This window comes from Athalia rosae, chromosome 4, assembly GCF_917208135.1.
Source record: "Athalia rosae chromosome 4, iyAthRosa1.1, whole genome shotgun sequence".
Taxonomy (NCBI): Eukaryota; Metazoa; Arthropoda; class Insecta; order Hymenoptera; family Athaliidae; genus Athalia; species Athalia rosae.
In genome coordinates, this window is record NC_064029.1 from 2,063,518 (window position 1) to 2,084,063 (window position 20,546).

General features: G+C 35.5%; 4 protein-coding genes and 1 long non-coding RNA gene across 13 annotated transcripts; 2 read left to right on the forward strand and 3 right to left on the reverse strand.

The window, feature by feature from the left end:
- Nucleotides 1–365: 365 nt before the first annotated feature.
- LOC105684250 (casein kinase II subunit alpha) lies at nucleotides 366–8,150 on the reverse strand. 3 transcript variants are annotated; one of them, XM_048654414.1, is made up of 9 exons: nucleotides 7,963–8,150; nucleotides 7,627–7,707; nucleotides 5,978–6,215; nucleotides 5,593–5,704; nucleotides 5,198–5,410; nucleotides 4,794–4,988; nucleotides 4,332–4,683; nucleotides 3,992–4,085; nucleotides 366–2,808 (listed from the first exon to the last, which is right to left on the reverse strand). In XM_048654414.1, the coding sequence occupies exons 3-8, from the start codon at nucleotides 6,070–6,072 to the stop codon at nucleotides 4,000–4,002; spliced, it is 1,053 nt and encodes a 350-aa protein (XP_048510371.1). In that variant the 5' UTR covers nucleotides 6,073–6,215; nucleotides 7,627–7,707; nucleotides 7,963–8,150; the 3' UTR covers nucleotides 366–2,808; nucleotides 3,992–3,999. The 3 variants fall into 3 exon arrangements, with proteins under 3 accessions (XP_048510371.1, XP_012252886.1, XP_012252884.1); XM_012397463.4 differs by lacking the exon at nucleotides 7,627–7,707 and having other exon boundaries at nucleotides 5,978–6,187; XM_012397461.4 differs by lacking the exon at nucleotides 7,627–7,707.
- LOC125500708 lies at nucleotides 3,377–4,085 on the forward strand. The gene is made up of 3 exons (XR_007278150.1): nucleotides 3,377–3,660; nucleotides 3,753–3,779; nucleotides 3,857–4,085. It is a non-coding gene; the product is annotated as an uncharacterized LOC125500708 (long non-coding RNA).
- Nucleotides 8,151–8,472: 322 nt separating the features above from the next.
- Nucleotides 8,473–16,421, forward strand: LOC105684214. 3 transcript variants are annotated; one of them, XM_012397399.4, is made up of 5 exons: nucleotides 8,473–9,001; nucleotides 9,326–9,509; nucleotides 9,760–9,953; nucleotides 11,983–12,192; nucleotides 12,309–16,421. In XM_012397399.4, exons 1-5 carry the CDS (start codon nucleotides 8,833–8,835, stop codon nucleotides 15,326–15,328), a joined length of 3,777 nt encoding a protein of 1,258 aa, XP_012252822.2. In that variant the 5' UTR covers nucleotides 8,473–8,832; the 3' UTR covers nucleotides 15,329–16,421. The 3 variants fall into 3 exon arrangements, with proteins under 3 accessions (XP_012252822.2, XP_020706970.2, XP_048510351.1); XM_020851311.3 differs by having other exon boundaries at nucleotides 8,957–9,077; XM_048654394.1 differs by lacking the exons at nucleotides 8,473–9,001; nucleotides 9,760–9,953 and having other exon boundaries at nucleotides 9,378–9,509.
- On the reverse strand, nucleotides 9,163–12,697 carry LOC105684238 (carbohydrate sulfotransferase 11-like). Of its 4 annotated transcripts, XM_048654411.1 has the most exons (5): nucleotides 12,559–12,691; nucleotides 11,380–11,746; nucleotides 10,886–11,205; nucleotides 10,632–10,815; nucleotides 9,163–10,548 (listed from the first exon to the last, which is right to left on the reverse strand). In XM_048654411.1, the coding sequence occupies exons 2-5, from the start codon at nucleotides 11,422–11,424 to the stop codon at nucleotides 10,006–10,008; spliced, it is 1,092 nt and encodes a 363-aa protein (XP_048510368.1). In that variant the 5' UTR covers nucleotides 11,425–11,746; nucleotides 12,559–12,691; the 3' UTR covers nucleotides 9,163–10,005. The 4 variants fall into 4 exon arrangements, with proteins under 4 accessions (XP_048510368.1, XP_048510370.1, XP_048510369.1 ...); XM_048654413.1 differs by lacking the exon at nucleotides 11,380–11,746 and having other exon boundaries at nucleotides 12,559–12,697; XM_048654412.1 differs by lacking the exon at nucleotides 12,559–12,691 and having other exon boundaries at nucleotides 11,401–11,975.
- LOC105684236 (solute carrier family 2, facilitated glucose transporter member 10-like) lies at nucleotides 15,868–20,533 on the reverse strand. 2 transcript variants are annotated; one of them, XM_020851312.3, is made up of 7 exons: nucleotides 20,259–20,533; nucleotides 19,864–19,931; nucleotides 19,361–19,775; nucleotides 18,713–19,264; nucleotides 18,219–18,580; nucleotides 17,912–18,140; nucleotides 15,868–17,799 (listed from the first exon to the last, which is right to left on the reverse strand). In XM_020851312.3, the coding sequence occupies exons 3-7, from the start codon at nucleotides 19,704–19,706 to the stop codon at nucleotides 17,552–17,554; spliced, it is 1,737 nt and encodes a 578-aa protein (XP_020706971.2). In that variant the 5' UTR covers nucleotides 19,707–19,775; nucleotides 19,864–19,931; nucleotides 20,259–20,533; the 3' UTR covers nucleotides 15,868–17,551. The 2 variants fall into 2 exon arrangements, with proteins under 2 accessions (XP_020706971.2, XP_012252859.2); XM_012397436.4 differs by lacking the exon at nucleotides 19,864–19,931.
- Nucleotides 20,534–20,546: the final 13 nt, after the last annotated feature.

A 20,546-nucleotide genomic window follows, 5' to 3' on the forward strand; every position in this document is an offset into this window, starting at 1 on the left:
AAAGGTTTGCAAACGTGAAAATTTACCAATGAACGACACGAAATTTATAAATGGGCTATCTGTGAAGATTATTATTTGCATAACGAAAAACAGGTAAATTCAATGGATGCTATAAAACCTGACATTCGGAATTGTTTATGGGACGTAAAAATATGCACATCTGGCAAAATATGCTGGCAAAAATAGTGTGCCACTTTAGGAAAGATTATTACTTTTGCTGTACTCGAATAGAAAAAAAATTAAATATAGTTTCATTTGTTAGGGCATTTCTCAACCATACTTTCTTTTGAGGTGACGAGATTTCGATTATCATTAGGAATTTTTAACGTTGAAATTACATCACGACTAAGCGTCAATCACTTGGATACACCCTAAATATTTTATTCATGAAACCATCGAATTGAACAGCTACGTCATAAAATAATGTAAAGAAAACCGTATACGTTTATATTAATTCATCATCTTATCATTGTTATTATCATTTGTTTTCGTTAGTTTTTTCTTTGCAAAATAAAAAATATAGTAAATATCATACACTATCCAACATATGATTTTGCTTAGGAGAATTTTATAGCTCCATGATGTATGGAAACTGCAAACACATAGTTACTTAGACAAACAGTACATCAGCACCTATAAAAATGAAACAGGTGCAGGTTCCAGATAAAATTTGACGTATACAAACATCTTTACAAATCCTTAAGACATAATTATGCAATGTGAATAGATGATCGATTCGATTTTTCAGTGCTGGTACCCAAAATTCATTATTGAACAAAAAATAATGGGAGCAAGTGTAGTTTGGGTAATTTACACCTTTGTTATTTCAAATGTGTCGCGTAGTAATCGTGATAAAATATTAAATTAGTGTGGTAACCAGCCTTGTATTGAACATACTTATGAAATAGTTACATTTTTATTAGAAATTTAATATTTTCTCTAAGTACCACTTCAGGGCAGGTCAACACACTTCTTACACAATCATTATTTAGGTATACAATTTAATCCTGCAATTACCAGCCGGACCTATGAATCAAAATAAACGTACTCGCTAAATAGCTGCTGCACAAGCTAATAGTTGCAGGATTATTTTACTAAAGTGAATTATCAATGTCGTTGAAGTTATTCGCTATCATCATTTATTTTGCACATTAGATTTGCCTTCATCACCGGAAAGGACAATGCTGAGCTATTGATAAACAGAAATATATGCTGTCACATTTCGGATTTATTTGCAGAAATTTTTTGCAACACTGATACCAGTGGCAGACTTTGTTCATAGGATTTGGGGGCATGCTTGAAATTTACAGTTAGCTTTGATCATTGTAGCTATAAGATATTGTATTACTATAGCATGTACGACGTTTGTCCAAAGCCTGTCGTTGGTATTAATCTGTGACAGTGATAGGGAATTATCTGTGCATTTTCAGTCCACGAAACATTAATTCAGAAGTATAATAATATAATATGAATATTAAGGTACTGTTTTCACCTAATGCAGACTCTGACAGCTGATGACGTATAGTGCGTGATACGAGCACAATATTCTTTCCATTACTCATAGGTTGATTCCATTTTGGTGCGATTTTATATTCAAAATTACTTTCTTTGAATAATGTTAACTATATCCACTAAATTAACTATAAAAGGACTGTACATTATTAAATCTCAGTAACTTTGAATATTGCCTAACATAAACTTTTTCATCGTTTTGTTCTAACTTTTTCACAGCTTATTTCAGCATTAATTTCAACGAAAGAGTGAAATGTTCAAGATACTACTGTACATTTATGACATTTCATGTTCATTAGAAAATTTCATTAGCACAGTGATGTTACGTACAATCACATGAGGTTCTAGTGTAAGTCACAATGAAGTATCTACCGACATGAATTAATTATAATTATAACGACTGTGTAACATGCGACATAATTTATTAACGTATAGATTTCAACCAACTGTACAATGTAAAGAATGTCTAACGAATTTTCTTGCACGATGTCCAGAAAGTTTTTAAGTTAAATTCGATGATAATTACTATGTTGGATGCAGGTGAATACATTTTACAAAAAAATTTTGGCTATAACAAACATTTTATTCAGCTATTATTGTGGTATCAGATATAAATGAACATTTTTGTCGTCGTTAAATATACTAATTTGAATGACCTATTATCGCTATCGGTGTATCCATAAATATGAACAATCTGTGAAAAAATCAGGACCTAACTATGCATGTGTTTTGGCGACGTAATTTTTGATCAGTGGTTTTAAAACGAGCCAAAAAAACAGCCCGCACACCAGTATCATAACTAAATAAATACCCAATAGAGTTAACAATTGGTTAGAATTAATTTCATTGAAACGGCTAGTTTTCGATAATAAAAAGCCGCAAATTCATTCTATGATTATTTTCGTTATTTCAGATATTTCAATACGGCCAAAGCTTGATAAACCGTGTGGTGTCTGAAGAGCAAAGTTTGCGCTATTGATGTTCAGCAAACGACTAGTCTTTATTTTCGATGACTCAATCGATTGGTTTCCTTCGGACTGAATTCTAGTAGTGCGCAAAGGTATGACGTTGACAATACTGTGTATCTGATGTTGTTTTGTGTTTAGAAGTAGCTTGGGGGTTGTTGGAAAATTTGGGGATGTTATGGTTATATAAGCTGGGGTGTCGGCTGAGGGGGTGAGGGCTCTTCTAGAGGGCCCCCTTCCCCGCCTTCGACCCCGTCCCCGACCCCTAGCCCAGCTGACCCGGAAACGGCAACTGGTACCGGCATACTGCCCACTGCCACGCTGTGGTCATCTGCAACAAACCGATTGCTGAGCGACCATTTTCTAACAATGCAATTTGTAACTTTGATCAATTATCATTAGGTGAAAGAATTTTTATTTTGTCTTGATTCTTGAAAAATAGTGTTACGACTCCATTAAATATACCAGAAGACACACAAAGATATAATACGAAGGATAAATAGAATCTATAAGCATGATTGTGGTGGGCTTCGTTTCCTTAGTTATTTATTTTCTGCTATTTTGGTATCAGATCTGACACACATGTTACAACTGTATATGGATATGCATGATGCACCAAATGATGGACTTTTAATGATTCCAAACTAGTTTATCATTTTTGGAACTCAAATTACAAAATTGCTAGCAAAGTCGCATCAATTAAAACAGTGATGGAGTTGAAACAATAAGTTCCAATTATTCATATATATTGTTAGAGACATTAATTTCAATCGCCAGACTAAGGAGAATGTTTTCTGGGTCCAGCTCATAATTCTGACTTGGTAGTATAATTTTAATACCGCTAATATCCTCGAGTGTTAAATATTTAATAAAAGCTATTCAAACGTCAACTACGTCTGTCCACAAAAGGATTCAACTAGCTGTGAGGGTAGATTAGATCTTATAGATTGTTTTAGGGTTGATAGAAAGAAAATGTGTAAATATCGTGAACATAAGCGTCAACTTGAGTTATTTAATAACGGAAAATATGTTGCTCTGATGAATGTTCACAGATTAGCCGGGTTGGAATTGATGAACTTCTACTGAACCATTTTTAAAAATCCAATAGTGTTACTGACTTTAATTCAATAGGAATGCTGCTAGTAAACAACATAATATTTGATCAGCTTATCATTTTCCATTGGTAAGATCCTAATAATTTGATGTCAGCTCCAAATAGTGCTATATATTTCAATAAAATTGTAGAGACAATTGAAAGAATAATACTTGTTACAGAGTGAAAGGATTTCACAGAAAATATTGGTAAGTCTATATTTATTATGTACAATTCTTGGATAATACTTGAATGAGATGGAAATCATGTTATATTGTTTTTTTAGGTAAGTATAAAGTATCGTGGCGGTTGAACAGGTAATGTAACAGTGATCAAGTAATAGATAAATAGACTCTGTTTTAATATGTATAGTACTAATTAGTGAAGATCGTAATAAATTAAGACGATGGAGAGACATTACCTGGGCCGCTACTCAACTACAGGCAGTGAGCCCGTCATGGGAGTAGGTGACGACGAGACCATGGTAAGCCGACCTTGTTCCTTTACTATGGGATCTGTAAGATAGAATAACAAAACGCATTTTTAACTCGGATTTTGTAACGTTTCATTTCTGAAAATTAATAATGCGTTAGATATTTCGGCTTTATGCTACAAATTGATTCCATTTGTCATGATTCTATGTACGAGTAAGCCTATGGTCACTGAGTATCCAAACCTCTAGTAATTCGTATAGTCATTGAGAATCGAAGCGATTTATTTCACCGTTTGAGTTCGATTAGATAGTTTGGAGTGTGACTTACAAAAATATGGATGGTCCATTGCTTCGCGCGCAGTGAGTCTCCCGTAGTGGTCATAGCGTAGAAGTTTATCAAGGAAATCAAGGCTTTCGGGAGAAACAAGATGCTGGTTTTCCGAATGGACAAAACGTTCCCAACGCTTGCGCGAGTGGCGACCTAAGATATCGTTGAAACGAGGATCTAATTCGATGTGATACTTGTCCAGGTACTCAAAAAGCTCCTCAGTTCCTAGAACTTTCGCGATTCTCACTAGCTGATCATAGTTATCATGTCCGTGGAAAAATGGTTCTTTTCTGAATATCATACTCGCCAGCATGCAACCAAGCGACCACATATCTAGTGAGTAGTCATACATCTGAAACAAATAGTGAACCGATATATTCAAAGATTGAACAAAAAAATATTGGTTCATTATCCTACTAGTCAATATGCAACTGATCAAGTATTTTGCAAAATTCAACTGACCTGATAGTCGACTAGTAGCTCCGGGCCTTTAAAATAGCGGGACGCTACACGTACATTGTACTCCTGTCCTGGATGATAAAACTCTGCTAAACCCCAATCAATCAGCCGCAGCTTTCGATTGTCATGATCGATCATAACGTTGTGCGGCTTTACATCTCTGTGCATTATTCCCATACTATGGCAATAGTCCAAAGCCTGAAAGTAGTAACGCACAGTTTAATTAAAAAATTAAAGTGACTGACCAATATCATATAAATTTTACACTTTAACTTAACCACAAGCTTGCAACTGGCAGATGGTGAAATATTCAATTCGGAATGATATAAAAATTATCTATCTGTAGTGATTATCGAATGAACCAGTTTAGGCTGGCATACTATGGTAAGCTAGAAGAGAAAAAATACCTTTAATAATTCGTAGAGGTAGTATCGGATGTCGAAATCCGTAAGCGTCTGGTAGAGCTGTTTGAAGTCAGTGTTATTCACATGTTCAAATATCAATGCCGGCGTCCTTGATACTGGGTCTTTGACAACTGCCTGTAGTGTGATAATATTGGTCCCACCTCTCAGGTTTTCCAGAATTTTGATCTCTCTCTTTATCTTCTTCTTTTTTACTGGCTGAAAGTATAAATTTTATAAAACAGTGCTTCCATCATATGTGATAAACAAAGAGAGCAACATAGGTAACTAATGCAGGTATGAACCATGTTGAAAACCCCAGATTTCTGAGTTTTCCACTACATAAGTGTACATACATAAAATATTATTTTGTCAAAGATTGAAGTTTTTGATACTCATACCTTTAATATTTTGACGACACACTTTTCATTATTTGTGACATTGATGGCTTCAAATACTTCACTGTATTTCCCCCGGCCCAGTTTTCTGACTAATTGGTAATCATCTTGCTGACTGTAATTTGAAAATGCGTCTGAATATATGAATGGATCTCCATTAGAATGAAAACCAGTTTGTTGTTTGTTTGGTACTTTGCCGGGCTGCATCAATTTAATTTGAACAATAGCAAATACCCGCCCTAATTAACAAGTTTAAAATTTCATCAAAAAACTTGTGTTTAGTCCTTTAGATTGTCACTATTGGTATCATTACTATTGGTATTACTATTATTAAAATGGTTATTATGAATTATTCGGCTCTAATTTTGTAATAAAGAAAAACACACACCCCCAGTCAACAACGTAGGACTCGTAGTCCCAGTACTCGCGAGGCTTGTGTGAATTGATGTCCGAGTAGACTCGCGCTCTGCTTGGCAGCGCCATTGTCACAAGATCTCTGACGTCTTCGTTACCGTTCTTAACTAAGCTAATTGCGCTGCCTCCGTCGCTCAGCCAAAACCTTCGACTACTAACTACGCTGCATCCACCGCTCACCCAGCTACCAACATATGAATGCAGGAGTAATCCTGTGAAATTAAATTACATTATTGAATCATGATGGTACTACTGATCAACAATAGTAGCAGCACCATCAAAATAAATATGGGATAAATAAGAGGTGTTCCTAGTCTTTAATATCTACAATGAATCTGATCCAAATTTTTTATCAACACATAGTTGTAGATGGATGCAATGAAAAACTGTTACTTCGAACAGAGCCACAAATGAAAATATCTTGTTATCCGTCGATTAAATATTATAAATTATTGTCCAAACCTGAAATATTCAATCTAAGCACTAGACAAACATTTATTCGAACTAGAATAACATACTTAGTTGGTCAATGGTTACTTATTTAGCTGTTTACATAAACCATACAATATTTACAAAGCCATGCAGTACATTTGATGATCTTACAGATGTTACGAGTTATTCGTTTTATAACTGGTCAGAATGGAAAAGTAATTAGTTTTTTACGAATCAGTATGACAATGTGTTCAGCTTGTAAGTGAAGTTGAAAAATTTTGATTGAAGGATTACATAGGCTCTTCAGTACAGATAAACCACGTGCACACAACGTCAGTACCTATAACTGCCGAAAGCAAAAGCAACGAGCTGCGCCGGCCCATCGTCCGATAGACGAGCAATCAAATGATGTGGTCAAGCATCAATAGCCAATAACTGAGAATATAAATAGACTTTTATGCATAAGATCATTCAGAGTGAAATTACGTACAACAAAAGATGATATCGAATCGCTTACCTAAAATAAATACAAGAGTGATATTCTTAAATATAAGTTTATCATGCAATTTTATCAGCATTGTTTTACAGAAATCTTATGTTACTAATTCTTGGTCGCAGAGTCAAATACATGCCACTGATCATAAGACATGCTATGAACTCACTAGAAATTCGTACAGCTATGGGTGGTTTGACGTACATTCAAAAGATAATAGGCCAACAACACTAATTTTTAAATAACTTTAGTCTGACAGAATTTCAAATCAATCATTTTTTTGCTATTCCATAACATTGATTGTGAAATGGACGCATTGAACACAAATCTCATGGATGTTGCGAAACTCAAATTTCATTAATAGAATGATGTATTTCCGGTAAAGTAAGAAAGAAGCATACCCAAAAAATGTCTTATTAATTACATTGCACCAAAGTCTTAGGAATTAGTACTTCTGAATCATCGCTACCACTGATATTGCAGAGCAATAGAACCGATGATAGTAAGGTTAAGAATGGGTGTGCTATTCTGTTAGCTTATCAAGTAAAAATGCGTATGTGAATCAGTCATGAATGGCTTGTAAAGTGTGGTTAGTTGAGAAAAAAAAGAAAAAAATTGAGCACAAAATAGTGGGGAAAACAATAGCCAAAAATGAAATAGAGAAAATAATAAAACGTGATAAATAAAAGCGAAGTTACCTGAAAATGAAAGAAGTGTTACGAGGAAATTGAAGAGAACATCACTCGTATATTGATTGAAGCAGAAGTATTTGGTTTATCCTAGATCACAGGAAAACGCATGGATATGAAAAAAATTAAAGCGCGGGCGATGTTTCCTCGTAGCTCCAGCCCAACGATAGACAAGGATTATTTTTTTTTTTCTTTGAGACTGGGAACTGTTCACGACGTGAACGAGGTCCAAGATGCTACACACTGCACAGCACGCACACACGCAGACAAATCGTGCACACAATCATGATAGAAAAATCACACGCCAGCATTCGGGTGGTTAATGTGGGCTCATTTTCGACTCACCTAAAGCATTCCGGATCCGAATCCTTATCAATTTGTCCACGGTGGGCCTCCAAATTTCGTCACGGGCCCACTAAACTTTTTTACGGGGCACCTGGAGCCACGCAAACTCGTGAAACTTGGGATTTTTGCGGGCGGCCGGCTTCTCAAACGAGCGAGGTCCAAGATGGCGGCCGGCAACCCGCCGTGAACTATACCAACAACACAGATCAGCGCGTTACCAAAATTAACCAAAAATTCGAAGTTGATTCGACCTCACTTCCACAAGCCTACGGATGGTGTCACTACCCTTGGCGGTTAACTTCAAGGGCCGGGGTGTATTAAAATCGAGGATTTATTGTACGAATTTTCAGTGTCAAATCCGAGCAGAAATTACCTGTATTTAAGTCGGCATTTATTAGTGCAGTGAAAGACTGTGACCTCATATCGAATCAATCGTGATTAAAATTATGAGGATTAATCAAGTACGTTAAAGTAGCCAGTTAGCATTGTTGCTCATTGTTGCAGTGCAATAATGCGATTGATTGCGCCATGCGATATGTTTACCTGGCGAAGTAGCGTGCGATTTTCAAAATTTATGGTATTGTATTGTGAAAAATTGAGGAGCAATCATGCTTCTTTCGCAGTTGATACGTATACGTTGAAATTTATTTGTAGAATACCAACAATGAGGGTTTTTAGAACAATATGATCATGTATCTGCAAATGAACAACCTCCTGAATGAATGTTGTAGGTAGTTAACGAAAGATCAATTTTGAACGATCTCACCCGTCACAAGTATAAAGACTGTACCATGTAAAGTCCACGAGAACTTTGATTTGTTATACCAGTTCAAAACTTGTCGAATACACCCCTGACGCTTGTCGGGGAAGATGGCGGTTGCAGAGTCAAAACCGGTCGGTGCTTTGTGCAATGAAATATCAAAAACGGAAGACACAACAATCGATTCACAATGTAAACCTGTCAATTACAATTTCAAAGTGTTGGACGTTATTTTGTGCGTCTTCTCAATCGGCACTTTCCTCGCAGATATCGTAACAGGTGACATACGAAACACTCCTCAGTCTACCACCCCCACTGCCCTAACCTAACTCCCACCATAATAATACGAAATCAGGTATGAATCCTGAGAGGCAGGGAAGGCCCTTATTTTTCAACCTTTCATTACCCTTAGAATTATCGAGGAAAAGTTCGAATTTAAATATTTGAAAATTATTCGAATTTTAATTAGCACAAGTATCACATGATGAACCTATTTACAATTTAACGAATTGTCTTTGTTAATTACCATTTTTTAACTCTTCAGTAAATACAGTTTTTAATCTTACAATTACTTTGATTAATTTGTTCTTGAACTTAATTCAGATGGCTTAGTTGTCAACGATTACCTATCTATTGGATATTCAGGATGGGCATACTTTACACTAATATTTATGCTGCTTCCTGCAATGATTGTGCAGCTATTCAGCTTGAGATGGCATCACAGCGACGGATCTCTGAATTATACTCATTGGATATCACATTTCATACTCATGGGTATTGTTCACAGGTAAAACGGCTAATTTCATACATTTTTAAAACACAATATTTGCTATTTGAACTGATCTGTGCTTCGATAACAGACACAAGCACCTATAGACTTGACTTTCAAGCGCTAATGATGAATTAGAGCTTATTGGCTGTAACTTAGTATTCACAAAAGATTTTTTAGTCATTGTATTATTTTAATACATTTGCACTATTGCATATGGCGTTGTCTTGGCATGCTGTGAAACTTTTTATTTTTACTGTTTATTCAGATACTTAGTCTTATTGCACGCAGCGATACGATCTTTGAAAACTGGCCAATCAAAGAGCGAGAAAGACTGGGTGCTCAGACAGCAGAGTGATATATGCATGCTTCATTTGTTTGAATCATTTATGGAAGCTGCTCCACAAATTTTACTCCAACTATATGTAATGGTTGTACTTCAACGAGCTTTATTTTGGACAAGTAAGTATCTCGTGATTCTATTGAATTGACAGCAATACCATGTTTGTTCTCTTCAAGGCTGCTTTGTGGTCAAGCCGTAATAATCTGCAGGGGAATAATTGAATAATTTGAAATCCTTCTCATATACTTGATGCACTTTTTTTATGAGTAACTCTGGCACGTTTTTGAAATATTTCCTACTGGTCATGGCTGTTGTGGGACCACGTGGATTAACGTGTCTGACATCACCTCTTGTGTGCAAGTATTTATTCAGTCCTAGTTCTTGAATTAAAAAGTCTTCGTCTCTTTTGAATGTTTCAAACTTGAGGATGTAATCATATTTGAGTTCACATGGTCTGCAGGTTTGAGTATATGGAGCCCAATGCTCGTCAAAATATTTTTCTTCAACGATGAATCTCAAAAATTCTGTAAAACTAGGCTCTATCCTGGTGTCAAGACTAGCATTTTTATGACGATACCGTTGCGTAATGTGACGTCCAAATTTCTTGTAGTAATACTCTCTACCATCGATATTTTCCAACTTATCCCTGTAAGCTGACAAAATACGTTCGAATGGATGACGCACAATTAAAAACTTCTTTGTTCGTTTGATTTTCTGAAAATGAGAATATGTCTTGGTTCAAGTTTGAGCTAATTGTAACCAAATGAGAATCGATATTTCCTCTATTCTTTACAAACCTCAAGCATTGTTTCAACGTCATAATTTGGGAATGCCTGTCTAGCTATAATGTTGACTTGGAGTATATTGCGCCTAATCAAGTCTACAGTTAAATCAGAGAAGGTTCTACCTAACACAGCAAAGTGTTCCATCCATGTAGAACTACCAACCTTATATATTGGGCACCATGATAGTCCATGATTTCTAAAAATGGAAGTAAACATTAGTTATTGAACATCAATGGTAAGAATAGATGTGAGGTATATTCACGTACGTGTCAATAATCAGTTTAGACATAGCTGTATGAAAGGAAGATGTTTCATTTTCAATTATTTGACAGATATCATCGACCCTTTTTCTTCTAATCTCCAGCTCAGTCTTTAGTTCACTCATTTTCATGGACGTCATGTTATTATCAGGATAGTCATTTAGATTCACTTTACTTTGGACAGGAATTGACTCTGTAAATTGTTTTAGCCGTACAAAATCCGGTACTGCTACAGGCTCCGGTAACTGCTTGATCAATGGACTTCTTCCAACAATTGTTAGAGCTGCTAAGCCCAATATGCATATTGTTATCCACCGAGCATGTCTCTATACAATTGGAAAAAAAAAATTTTCTGATAAAACAAAACTTTCCTTGAATTCAGACTGTAGAAACCAATAACTGATGATATTAGCTTCCTACAGGATGTTTGATATTTTATTCTTCTTCTAGTATGTGCAAAGAATGCTCAAAATGAAGTGCATGTTAATCATGACACCCACCTGTAAATTCAATAAACTCACTGTCCTCATTGTTGCACTCTGCATTGTTCACTCTTAGGAAGAATTTTTTTTTCAATTGAATTCACAATCTAAGTTTTGAACAAACGTAAATCGAGAGCCGAAATTCACTTATATTCAATCGTTCAACAATTAGTTATTATATAAATATATGATTGACCCAATTTTCAAAAATTTTTTAAAGTTTGCTGTTCAAAGTAGAAGCCGTTTGGAAAGATGATATTACCGCTGCCAAGTTTTCAGGGGCACTGGTTTGGTTTTGAACGCATTTGAGATGCAAGATAGTTTCATCTCCGTGCTTGTAACGAAAGTTGAGTGGGAGGATACATGTGATTATTTTACAGCTTATCTGAAACGACACCATCGCAGCCGATTTTTGTATGTTAGATAAGGAAAGGCTTAGAGAAACAAAGGGGATGTCCGGGATGATAAAATTTGAATGAATGTAGCATCGGTACATTGCATTTATCTTTGGACTAGAAGTACAGTAGATGCCTGAGAAACGTACATGCAGATTCTATCCTATCCCAAAATATAAATGCAGTGCCAGAATCTTCATGATTTCAAAAAACTTGACTATTATAGGTATTTCAGCCGCTGCTTCCTTGTGCTCTTTAGCATGGGCAATAGCCGCTTATACAAGAGCTATGCGCAGAGCGCGGCCAGATAAATGTAACGCTGCATGGCCCAGTCTGACACTCCAAGCATTATGGAGAGGTGGAATGCTGACTTCGAGAATTGCCGCTTTAGTTTTGGCAGCTGTTTGCATCAGAGAATGGATATTCCTACTACTTGGTAATATTTTCGAAAGTTCTAGTGTCTATAAATTGACCAAAGTATTTGGATGTCAATTAGCATGTTTAGCAATCTCTTCCGATCTGTGGCACTGAGATTGGAAATTTATTTTACAGGTATTCATTGGCTAGGAATGACGATATGGGTAGTTCTCCAAAATACAGATTTTTGTCCAACAAGATGGGAAGAACGAATCTACAACTGCGTAATTGGTATAATATACTGTTTTGATTTTTTTAATTTATGCGAAGGACGATCTCGTTATCGAGCTCTGGCTTTTTATGGGATAACAGTGATTCAAAATATTGTCTTTTTGTCAATCTACCTCGCATATTTTAGAGGATCGTTAAAAACTATTGTTCTTACGGTATCGACGATCATGATAATCGGTGGAACAATAATCGGATTGACAAGTATGCTTCTCTATTATGGTAAATTCCATCCGACTGGGCCAATCAAATTTTGTGATAGTACAAACAATGATCTTGAGACTGCGTCGGAAAAAACAATAGACAAATCGGGAACACTTAGGTCTCTTAAGCATCGTTGGCATGCATCTGCTTTATCACTACAACACTCAGTTGACTTATCACAAGTTACAACGGTATCTGATGATATAACTGCTGATAAAAAATCATTGCTTACAAATATAGTTCAAAGTTCCGAGTTTGTTGAAGAGGGCATTGTGAACCAGAGCTGTGAAATCACAGATGAAGCTGAGACGGTTGTGAAAGTCATTATGGAAAACTCGACTGTAAGTGACATGAATAATTCGAATTCACAGAATTATGTAACCCATTTACAAAATTCGTCAAATTGTTCAAATACTCAGAATATAGCAAATGAAATACTTCATTCACAAATGTCTGGGAACCATCAAAATTTCATCCGTCCAAATCTATCACATTCTAACAATATGGATAGTATAGAGGATGATTATGTAGAGTGTAATAATATAGAGACGTTGCGTCGACAGAAGCGTAGAGGTATATGTTCTCCAGTTGAATTAGGTTTGGAAACAGATGATTCTAAACCTGATGATCTGAACTCTAGTTTGCAATCGCAAAAACGACGTGGAATTTGTTCTTCGGCTCAATTAGGGCTGGAATTAGTTACTGATGAAGATAATTATGTAGAAAAAAAGTTCAAATTTGAAAAACGAAGACCAATGATGGCCACCGAATCCGAAATAGATTTTAGTTTGAACAGTTTTGAAGAAATTTCTTCAACAATGGACTCCACTTCCAAAGATCCATTGGATATTCCTGACAGCATAAAGGATCGAGAGAGATTAGATACGCCTGTGATATCAGAGACTGACAAAATATCCGAGAGTGATAAAATTTCAGAAGAAATTTCTCAAAAAGAGGACACTATGAGCCATGTTACTTCGGTTCATGATTATGAGAATGTATGTCCCTTGGGAATCGCAAGACCTCCGTGGTGCATACGTAGCTGGAAAGGATACACTGATATAGAAACATATATTCACGATGATAGCGTAGTTAGAGATAGACGCAGAGATACATTGACCAGTTCAGCTACTGGCACTACATTTAGTTCGGAATTTTCGGATCCTACATGCATAAGTCCTGCTTCGAGAAAAGTGCTCAAACGTTCAAGGCAAGACGATTATTTAGACACATTGGTCTATGATCTAGAAGATTGGGAATCGAATATTACCTCTAACGAAGAAGTATCGACATCAACTTTGTCAGACATCGACGAAGAAGAAGCTAACTTGTTTGTTGCAAAACCGATTGTTATCGACGATAAAGGTGGGATGTTTGCATTGGATACAATTTTAGAAGAACGCGAAGACTCTGTTTCCAGCTCCGATACCGGCATTGATTTGAGACGAGCCAAAAATTGTTCGGTTAGTACATTAGTTGCAACGATTGATGAAATACGAAAATTCACTGCAGAAAATTCGCCCAGGCACGTTTACCATCGGACAGAAAGTCAATGGGAGGACTTGGATCCAAAGATGTTGATAAAAAAAGTACAACTAGCCAAAGTTCTATTCTCAAATGATTTAAATAAGTTTTCTCCTTGCAAAAACATGCCACATTCGTCATTATTGGATTCATCATTGATATTTAATAGCAACAGAGAAATTGAGGCAATGAAAGAAATGACCAAATGTTACTCAACAGGATCTATCAGAAGAACGCCACTGATAAATGCCATTTTATCAGACTCCCCGATATTAGGACCCAAGGCAAAAATACAGAAGTACAACAGCATTGCAGACAATTTGAATTTTGCAAATGTTGAAGAGCACAACGTTTATGTGGAGATGCGACCACTGATTCCCGAAAAATCAAACGAAGTTCGTAAGCTGGTTCCCAACGTGACATTATCCACCCTAAGTCAAAATAATTTGCGATCCGAGGTAGAGAATTTTAGAAACATGACTCTAGAGATTAAAAGTGTTGACGAGAACTTCAGTTCACATGAATCATCAGCTGTTATACAATGTTCAGAAAATTATGAATCACCATCGGTCGCATTTTCACGAGCAACTACTTCACAAAATGAAATGTTATGTGACAGTGAATCGCCAAAAACATCCCCAAAAAAACCAAAATCAATAACAGCAGGTGCGAATTCCAATTTTTCCTACCCGATAGGATTACACGCGTCATATGAAAAACGTAGACGAAATGTTAATCGTCCGAGAAGAAAATTTTCCCTTTTGAGAGAAAGGTTTGAACCTAAGTCTGAAAGATTGATATATACCGTAACGCCACAAAACAGGAATTCAGAACTGTTGAGCGAACCAAGAACAATGTTGTACGTTGATCAATCCAAATTAAATGCTTGCGACAAACAAATGTCGATTATTTTGAACGATAAATTGAATGCCGAAGAATTTACGGCTTCTTACGACAAAGAAAACCTAACACCCGCAGTGACTAGTCGAATAAGTCATTGGAATAGTTTTATAAGTGAACATAATTCCTCCAATACAGACAGGCTTGAAAACAAGGATACTGCCTTGAATAGTCTTCCAAATTTAAAGGAGAAACGAAGTATTTTTTTGAAACAAGTTCTTTCTCCGCCGAAATTTCAAAACTGGGGTAAAAAACGAACGTTCAGTCCAAATGCCAAAATTGTCCCTAAAGCACTTTGAGGGTAAATTGCAGATATTATTCTTCTAAGAGGATTTTTCATGTGTGTATTTTGATCTCATGGCCAGTAAGTAGATGTAAGAAAGTCTTCCAAGTTTATTACACAGAATGAATATCTAATACTGCCGCTATTGCTAACTTATGAGTAAGCATATAAAATATATCAATCTGTCCACAAACGAGACTGAACACATTCCAAGGACTTGAGTTGTGAGTATACAACTGACGCAATAAAGTTTATATTATTGCAACGTCTTTAGTAAATTGACGTTGAGATTCCAAGCAACTTTTCTCTCTTGATTATACGTTCAAGTCGATCACATGAAATTCATATTGATTGATAACCAAAATGATGTTCCTCTGAAAATTATCTCAGTCAAAGTTGAGCCAAGCAAAAATTTGAACGAGATCTGACGTAATAATTAGAACTTAATCTATGTATTGTATATATCTGTCTGACAATGTTCATTGATACTTTACTAGTATACATTGTAAATATTATTTCATATGATTAAGGATCAGGTAAATAAAAATGCGGATGTGAATCGTCACGCATAAATACTTAAAGACGATATATTGTTTCTCACATAAAGTGATGTTACGTTGGTATACAGTAAAGTATTACAGCTAATAATATAGTTTTTCAAGTTTTTTTTTATATATACAACTATAGCATATAGTTTATGATATAGATAGAGTAATAAATAAAAATAGAGTGTAAAATAAATGATGTATGAATGAAGAGACTACATTAGTGAATAGCAACATTCGGAGATATTAAAACCGAGTTTATTCGGTTTAGTAGATGCGAAAGTTTTGTTACTATTATTCCTAACGAAATACTCTTGAACAATGACAATCAACTACCACTAGTTTGTAACAAGGTATGCAAACTAAAATATTCCTGCCGACTTACTTGCCGCTTGGGTAATATGAATCTGACTTTTATTATTTTGTATACAAATTAAATATTATTTTATACGTTCTCAATTTAGCGTAGGATAATCAAACTGTCAGACTTATAAACTGCCTACCTAAAAATTTTAAGTATTGCATTGATTCTGTGATGAATAAATATTTTTCTACGTATCGTAATTTTCTCTAATAGTAATTTGACACCAACTCGTTTATCCAGTTCAGATGATCATGTTTTATTCACGTTGACTGTAGTGAAGTAAGATCTTGAATAGAGAAACAATGACAATCATTCGTAGTAAACCGAATTCTTTTCATTCATGGTACTCGAAAATCTGATTGGAAAAATTCGAATTATTCTCGAAAGAAGGATGATATAGAATATACAGCTGCCAAAATTATGCGTATGTAAAAAGTGCAGTAAGTGCGATTCAAAACATATCAACAATTGTACAACTTTCAGATTATTTTCAAAAAGGAACAAACATGATCATCGTAATTAGTCAATTTTATACCTAACATCTTAATTTTAATCACAGTCCCACAATATGTCACCTACTGTATTATTCGCTATACATACATTACGTTATTGTGTTGGAAATCAATCCTCAATTAATTATGATTAAAGTAACATCGGTAATACAAATACCTCTATTTACCAAATACTGTTGAGTGAATTGACGAATGGTTGTCGGATGTAATGACATGAAAAGATTGTAATTCTTATGAGTACTTCGTTGTTAAATCGTAAATCTGGTAAAAAACAAGAAAAAAAAAATAGCAGTACAAAGATGAAACATTAGTTAAAGTTTGAATAGAATATCTTTCCTTCTATTCAGTTTGCTTACGTATCGAAATTGAATGTATGTAATCACAGTAGAACTATGATTCGCACAGTTAGTTTACTCGTAATGATTATCATTTCGTTGTCTCTGAATATATGTATGTATATTTTCTTTTGAAATATCATTCCAAAGGGGCGTTAGTCAGAAATTACAAATACGTTTAACAGTGCGTTCATTTCTAATCGAAATGACCAAACTAAAATTATTAAAGAATACAGTTAGATACTGAAGCTAGAAAAGCTAAGAAAAATAATGATGTACGGGTGAATATTCCTGACCAGTATTACTTAATATCTAGTATTTTAAAAATGCATTCGACTTTCATTTGTTTAATGTTGAAAGATCATAAATATTTCGATTTCAATTTATGTCGTCATCAATAACATCCAATGTATCCAATTCATCGCTAATTTTTTTCGTAATAGCTTCCAATTCTACATCGTTTTGATCTGTCTTTAGTCACTCTCAAATGAGTGTGCTCTGACCATTGACAGTATTATCGCTGTATTTTTTTATCCAATCAATATGACAGACGATAGGTAAACTGCAGAGATTGTTACACACACGAGTAGATAGCGACATTTTCCGTAATTCCTGTGCAATTTGATGTAATGATTTTCCTTTAGTTTCAGGAATTAGCAAGAAAACATAGAATATGGTGACGAGGCACATGAAACTATATAATAAATAGGAGCCTGCCAGTGTCATAGATTCTGAAATCAAATTGAAATAACGAGAAATTAGTAACTTCATCCAATTGGAAGCTAACACCGACTTATTTATCAATTTGTTAACATGCAAGGAACTAAATTCTATGAAACTTACTTATCATTTTAGTAACCAATTCCGTAGCCACTATATTTGAGATCCAGAGGACAACTATTGAGAAACTGACACATTTTCCTCTGACAGTTGCTGGAAATACCTCGCTCAATGTTAAAAATGAAACAGGACCCAAGCCCAATGCGTAAGCGGCTTCATAAACCAATAAAGTTATGACTGCCAATATACGTAAGCCACCATTCAGTCCTTCAGATGTGACTATATTTTGAGTCTGAAATGAAAAAAAAAAAAAAGGTATCGTGTTTTGAAAGTTTCATTTATAGCCTAATGCTGAAAGGTTGAATATTACCTCGCAAGATGCCTTAACTTGTGTCCATGTTTCAGGACTGGGGGCTATGATAGCCAATGGCGTTGGTAGAAGAGGGAAGGGTGGTGGTGATCCAATGGGTATGTTATTTCCATTCCGCATATTATCATTGCCCATGTTAACGTTGATTGTATTGATACAATTAGAATTGATACTGGCCAGTGTGTCATCACCTCTGTCAAACGTCGCAAGTAGTGACAGTAGGGAGACAGCTGTCATGCAAATTGTTGCAGATGTAATCAAAGCGGTTCGACGACCGCATCTTTCAACAACTACCAATGAAAGTATTGTACTAAATACTTTAACAATTCCGAGTGCTACCAGTGCAGTTGTTGGTGCCACATCTGCAAAAACATGTTAAATAGAATAATTGGATAAGATCTGTTGAAATTTTTTCAAGCAAGTTTATGCTCCCCAGTAATGAATCCACAGTAAGTTGAAATTGTTAGTATGTTAGAATTTAATTTCATACTCACTGGAGCAAATTCCCAGCAACGCAAATAACCTCGGCGCATAGAACAAAACCTGACGTCTTCCTGTCCCTTGTTGAAGAATCAACATACCAGCCATAATGAAAAACATCTCTAACACATTATTCCATGGATTCTTTGCTGTTTTTCTTGCTACATGTTGAGTGCGTTGCAATAATAAAAATGGCGGAGATCTTTGCAAAAAGATTATTGTGATAGCACAAGTTACTAGTGCTGGTATAGCTGTTATACCCATTGCAATTCTCCACTGATAATCTGTGCTCTTATTAGCACCAGCTATTACCGCAAACAACAAGCCTGCTGCTGTGCCAAATTGGTGAAGCGTAATGTTGTACCCCCGTTTGTTAGACTCGGATACTTCAGACATGTAAATACATTGTGCAATAGCTGACACTGTTCCGGTATAACCAGATATTATACGAGCACATAACAGAAGAGTATAATGATTTGCCAGTGCCGACAGCAAAGAACCAAACGTCAGGAGTACTAAGGTAAAAATCATTGTCCATCGACGACCAAAACTGTCTATCAGAATCCCTGAAAATAGAAACAAAGTCAGTTTATATTGCTCCCCTTATTGATAAATTTGTAACTAATCCTTGACATAAGTTCAAGTTACATTGTGAAACTTACCACCTGTCAATGCACCCAAAAGGGCTCCAACAAACCAGACATTGATGACAGTTTCTTGCTCAAAACAACTCAGATTAAATTCTTCTTTTATTGCAGAAGCAGTTGGTTTTGCAATTCCCATGTCATATCCAAAAGATACACCAGCTAATACAGCGACTATTGACACAAGAAGATCTTGATTTCTGGATGTCAAAGGGGTCAAATTATCCTTCTGTTTAGGAATAGGTTTCCGCAGGTTTTTCACTGGTATACATTGATAATCATCAGTTGCAGGTTTGTTCTCAGGTATTTCTGTGGCTTGATTGCCACCATTCAACAATATTGCTGTATCTTCCTCGTCACTCATTTTTATAACTGTGCTGTTGTGCAGTCAGATTTATGCTCTCAAAGCAATTACAAAATCCACTGCGGTCAACTAGAATGTAATATCAAGTTTATGCTTATATCTATGATTGGAATGCTAGAGCTAATTGGTAGATGAAAATGAAATAGAATTCTCTCACTCTATTTAGTTTTTTGATTGTATTCAAGCATGATCTTCAATCTACAGCCTTGCTATCACCTGCAGCTGCTACATTTAATTTACTTAGTTCAGGTGTGGCATGGAGGATCAAAGCAAACATGTCAGTTTTCCAAAAAGTAATGCATTGATAAATTATCTTTCGTTGGACAAATGAATTTAAAAAATACAAGTGACACTATCATCAACAACGCCGAATAGAAAATGCAAATTCACCCCAGAAAAACAGAATGCCAGCGTAAGATGTATTTGTGTGCAGTTATGTATGTTGTTGGTATACTTCTAACATTTCTTTGTAAAGAATCTTATAGAGTTCATTAATTACATAACAACCTATTGAGTGTCGAGCTATGTAACAATTGTTAGAATACCACTTACAATTGATTGCGGCGTCGAATGATCAGTTTTGTTTACAACATTTTTTGACATTTGAGTTATGAAGGCTACTACTCGTGGTCGGCCATTTGCAAAGCCTCTTAACGGAAACAGTTTGACAGCTGTCAAACCAGCCAAGAGAAAAAAGAATCGACAAATATTCAACTGAAATTTAAAAGACTGATTATTTTGATTTTTCAACCCTCAAATAGCTTGTTATATCTGTAATCACATCATGTGGTCGTTTTAACACTCGACACTTGACCCAACGAAACAGTTTTGGATTTGAGG

Coding starts and splice junctions, on each gene's coding strand:
- LOC105684238 (XM_048654411.1), bottom strand. CDS start 11,424: ATGCAGAGTGCAACAATGAGGACAGTGAGTTTATTGAATTTACAG. Junction 10,816..10,885: donor TCTAAACTGATTATTGACAC/GTACGTGAATAT, acceptor TTCCATTTTTAG/AAATCATGGACTATCATGGT. Junction 10,549..10,631: donor ACGTTGAAACAATGCTTGAG/GTTTGTAAAGAA, acceptor TCTCATTTTCAG/AAAATCAAACGAACAAAGAA.
- LOC105684214 (XM_012397399.4), top strand. CDS start 8,833: ATGGCGGTTGCAGAGTCAAAACCGGTCGGTGCTTTGTGCAATGAAATA. Junction 9,510..9,759: donor CTCATGGGTATTGTTCACAG/GTAAAACGGCTA, acceptor CTGTTTATTCAG/ATACTTAGTCTTATTGCACG. Junction 12,193..12,308: donor ATGGATATTCCTACTACTTG/GTAATATTTTCG, acceptor TTTATTTTACAG/GTATTCATTGGCTAGGAATG.
- LOC105684236 (XM_012397436.4), bottom strand. CDS start 19,706: ATGAGTGACGAGGAAGATACAGCAATATTGTTGAATGGTGGCAATCAA. Junction 18,581..18,712: donor GTTGCTGGGAATTTGCTCCA/GTGAGTATGAAA, acceptor ATGTTTTTGCAG/ATGTGGCACCAACAACTGCA. Junction 18,141..18,218: donor AAGTTAAGGCATCTTGCGAG/GTAATATTCAAC, acceptor TTTTCATTTCAG/ACTCAAAATATAGTCACATC.
- LOC105684250 (XM_012397463.4), bottom strand. CDS start 6,072: ATGGCGCTGCCAAGCAGAGCGCGAGTCTACTCGGACATCAATTCACAC. Junction 5,705..5,977: donor TCCTACGTTGTTGACTGGGG/GTGTGTGTTTTT, acceptor TTCAAATTACAG/TCAGCAAGATGATTACCAAT. Junction 4,989..5,197: donor ACCTCTACGAATTATTAAAG/GTATTTTTTCTC, acceptor TACTACTTTCAG/GCTTTGGACTATTGCCATAG.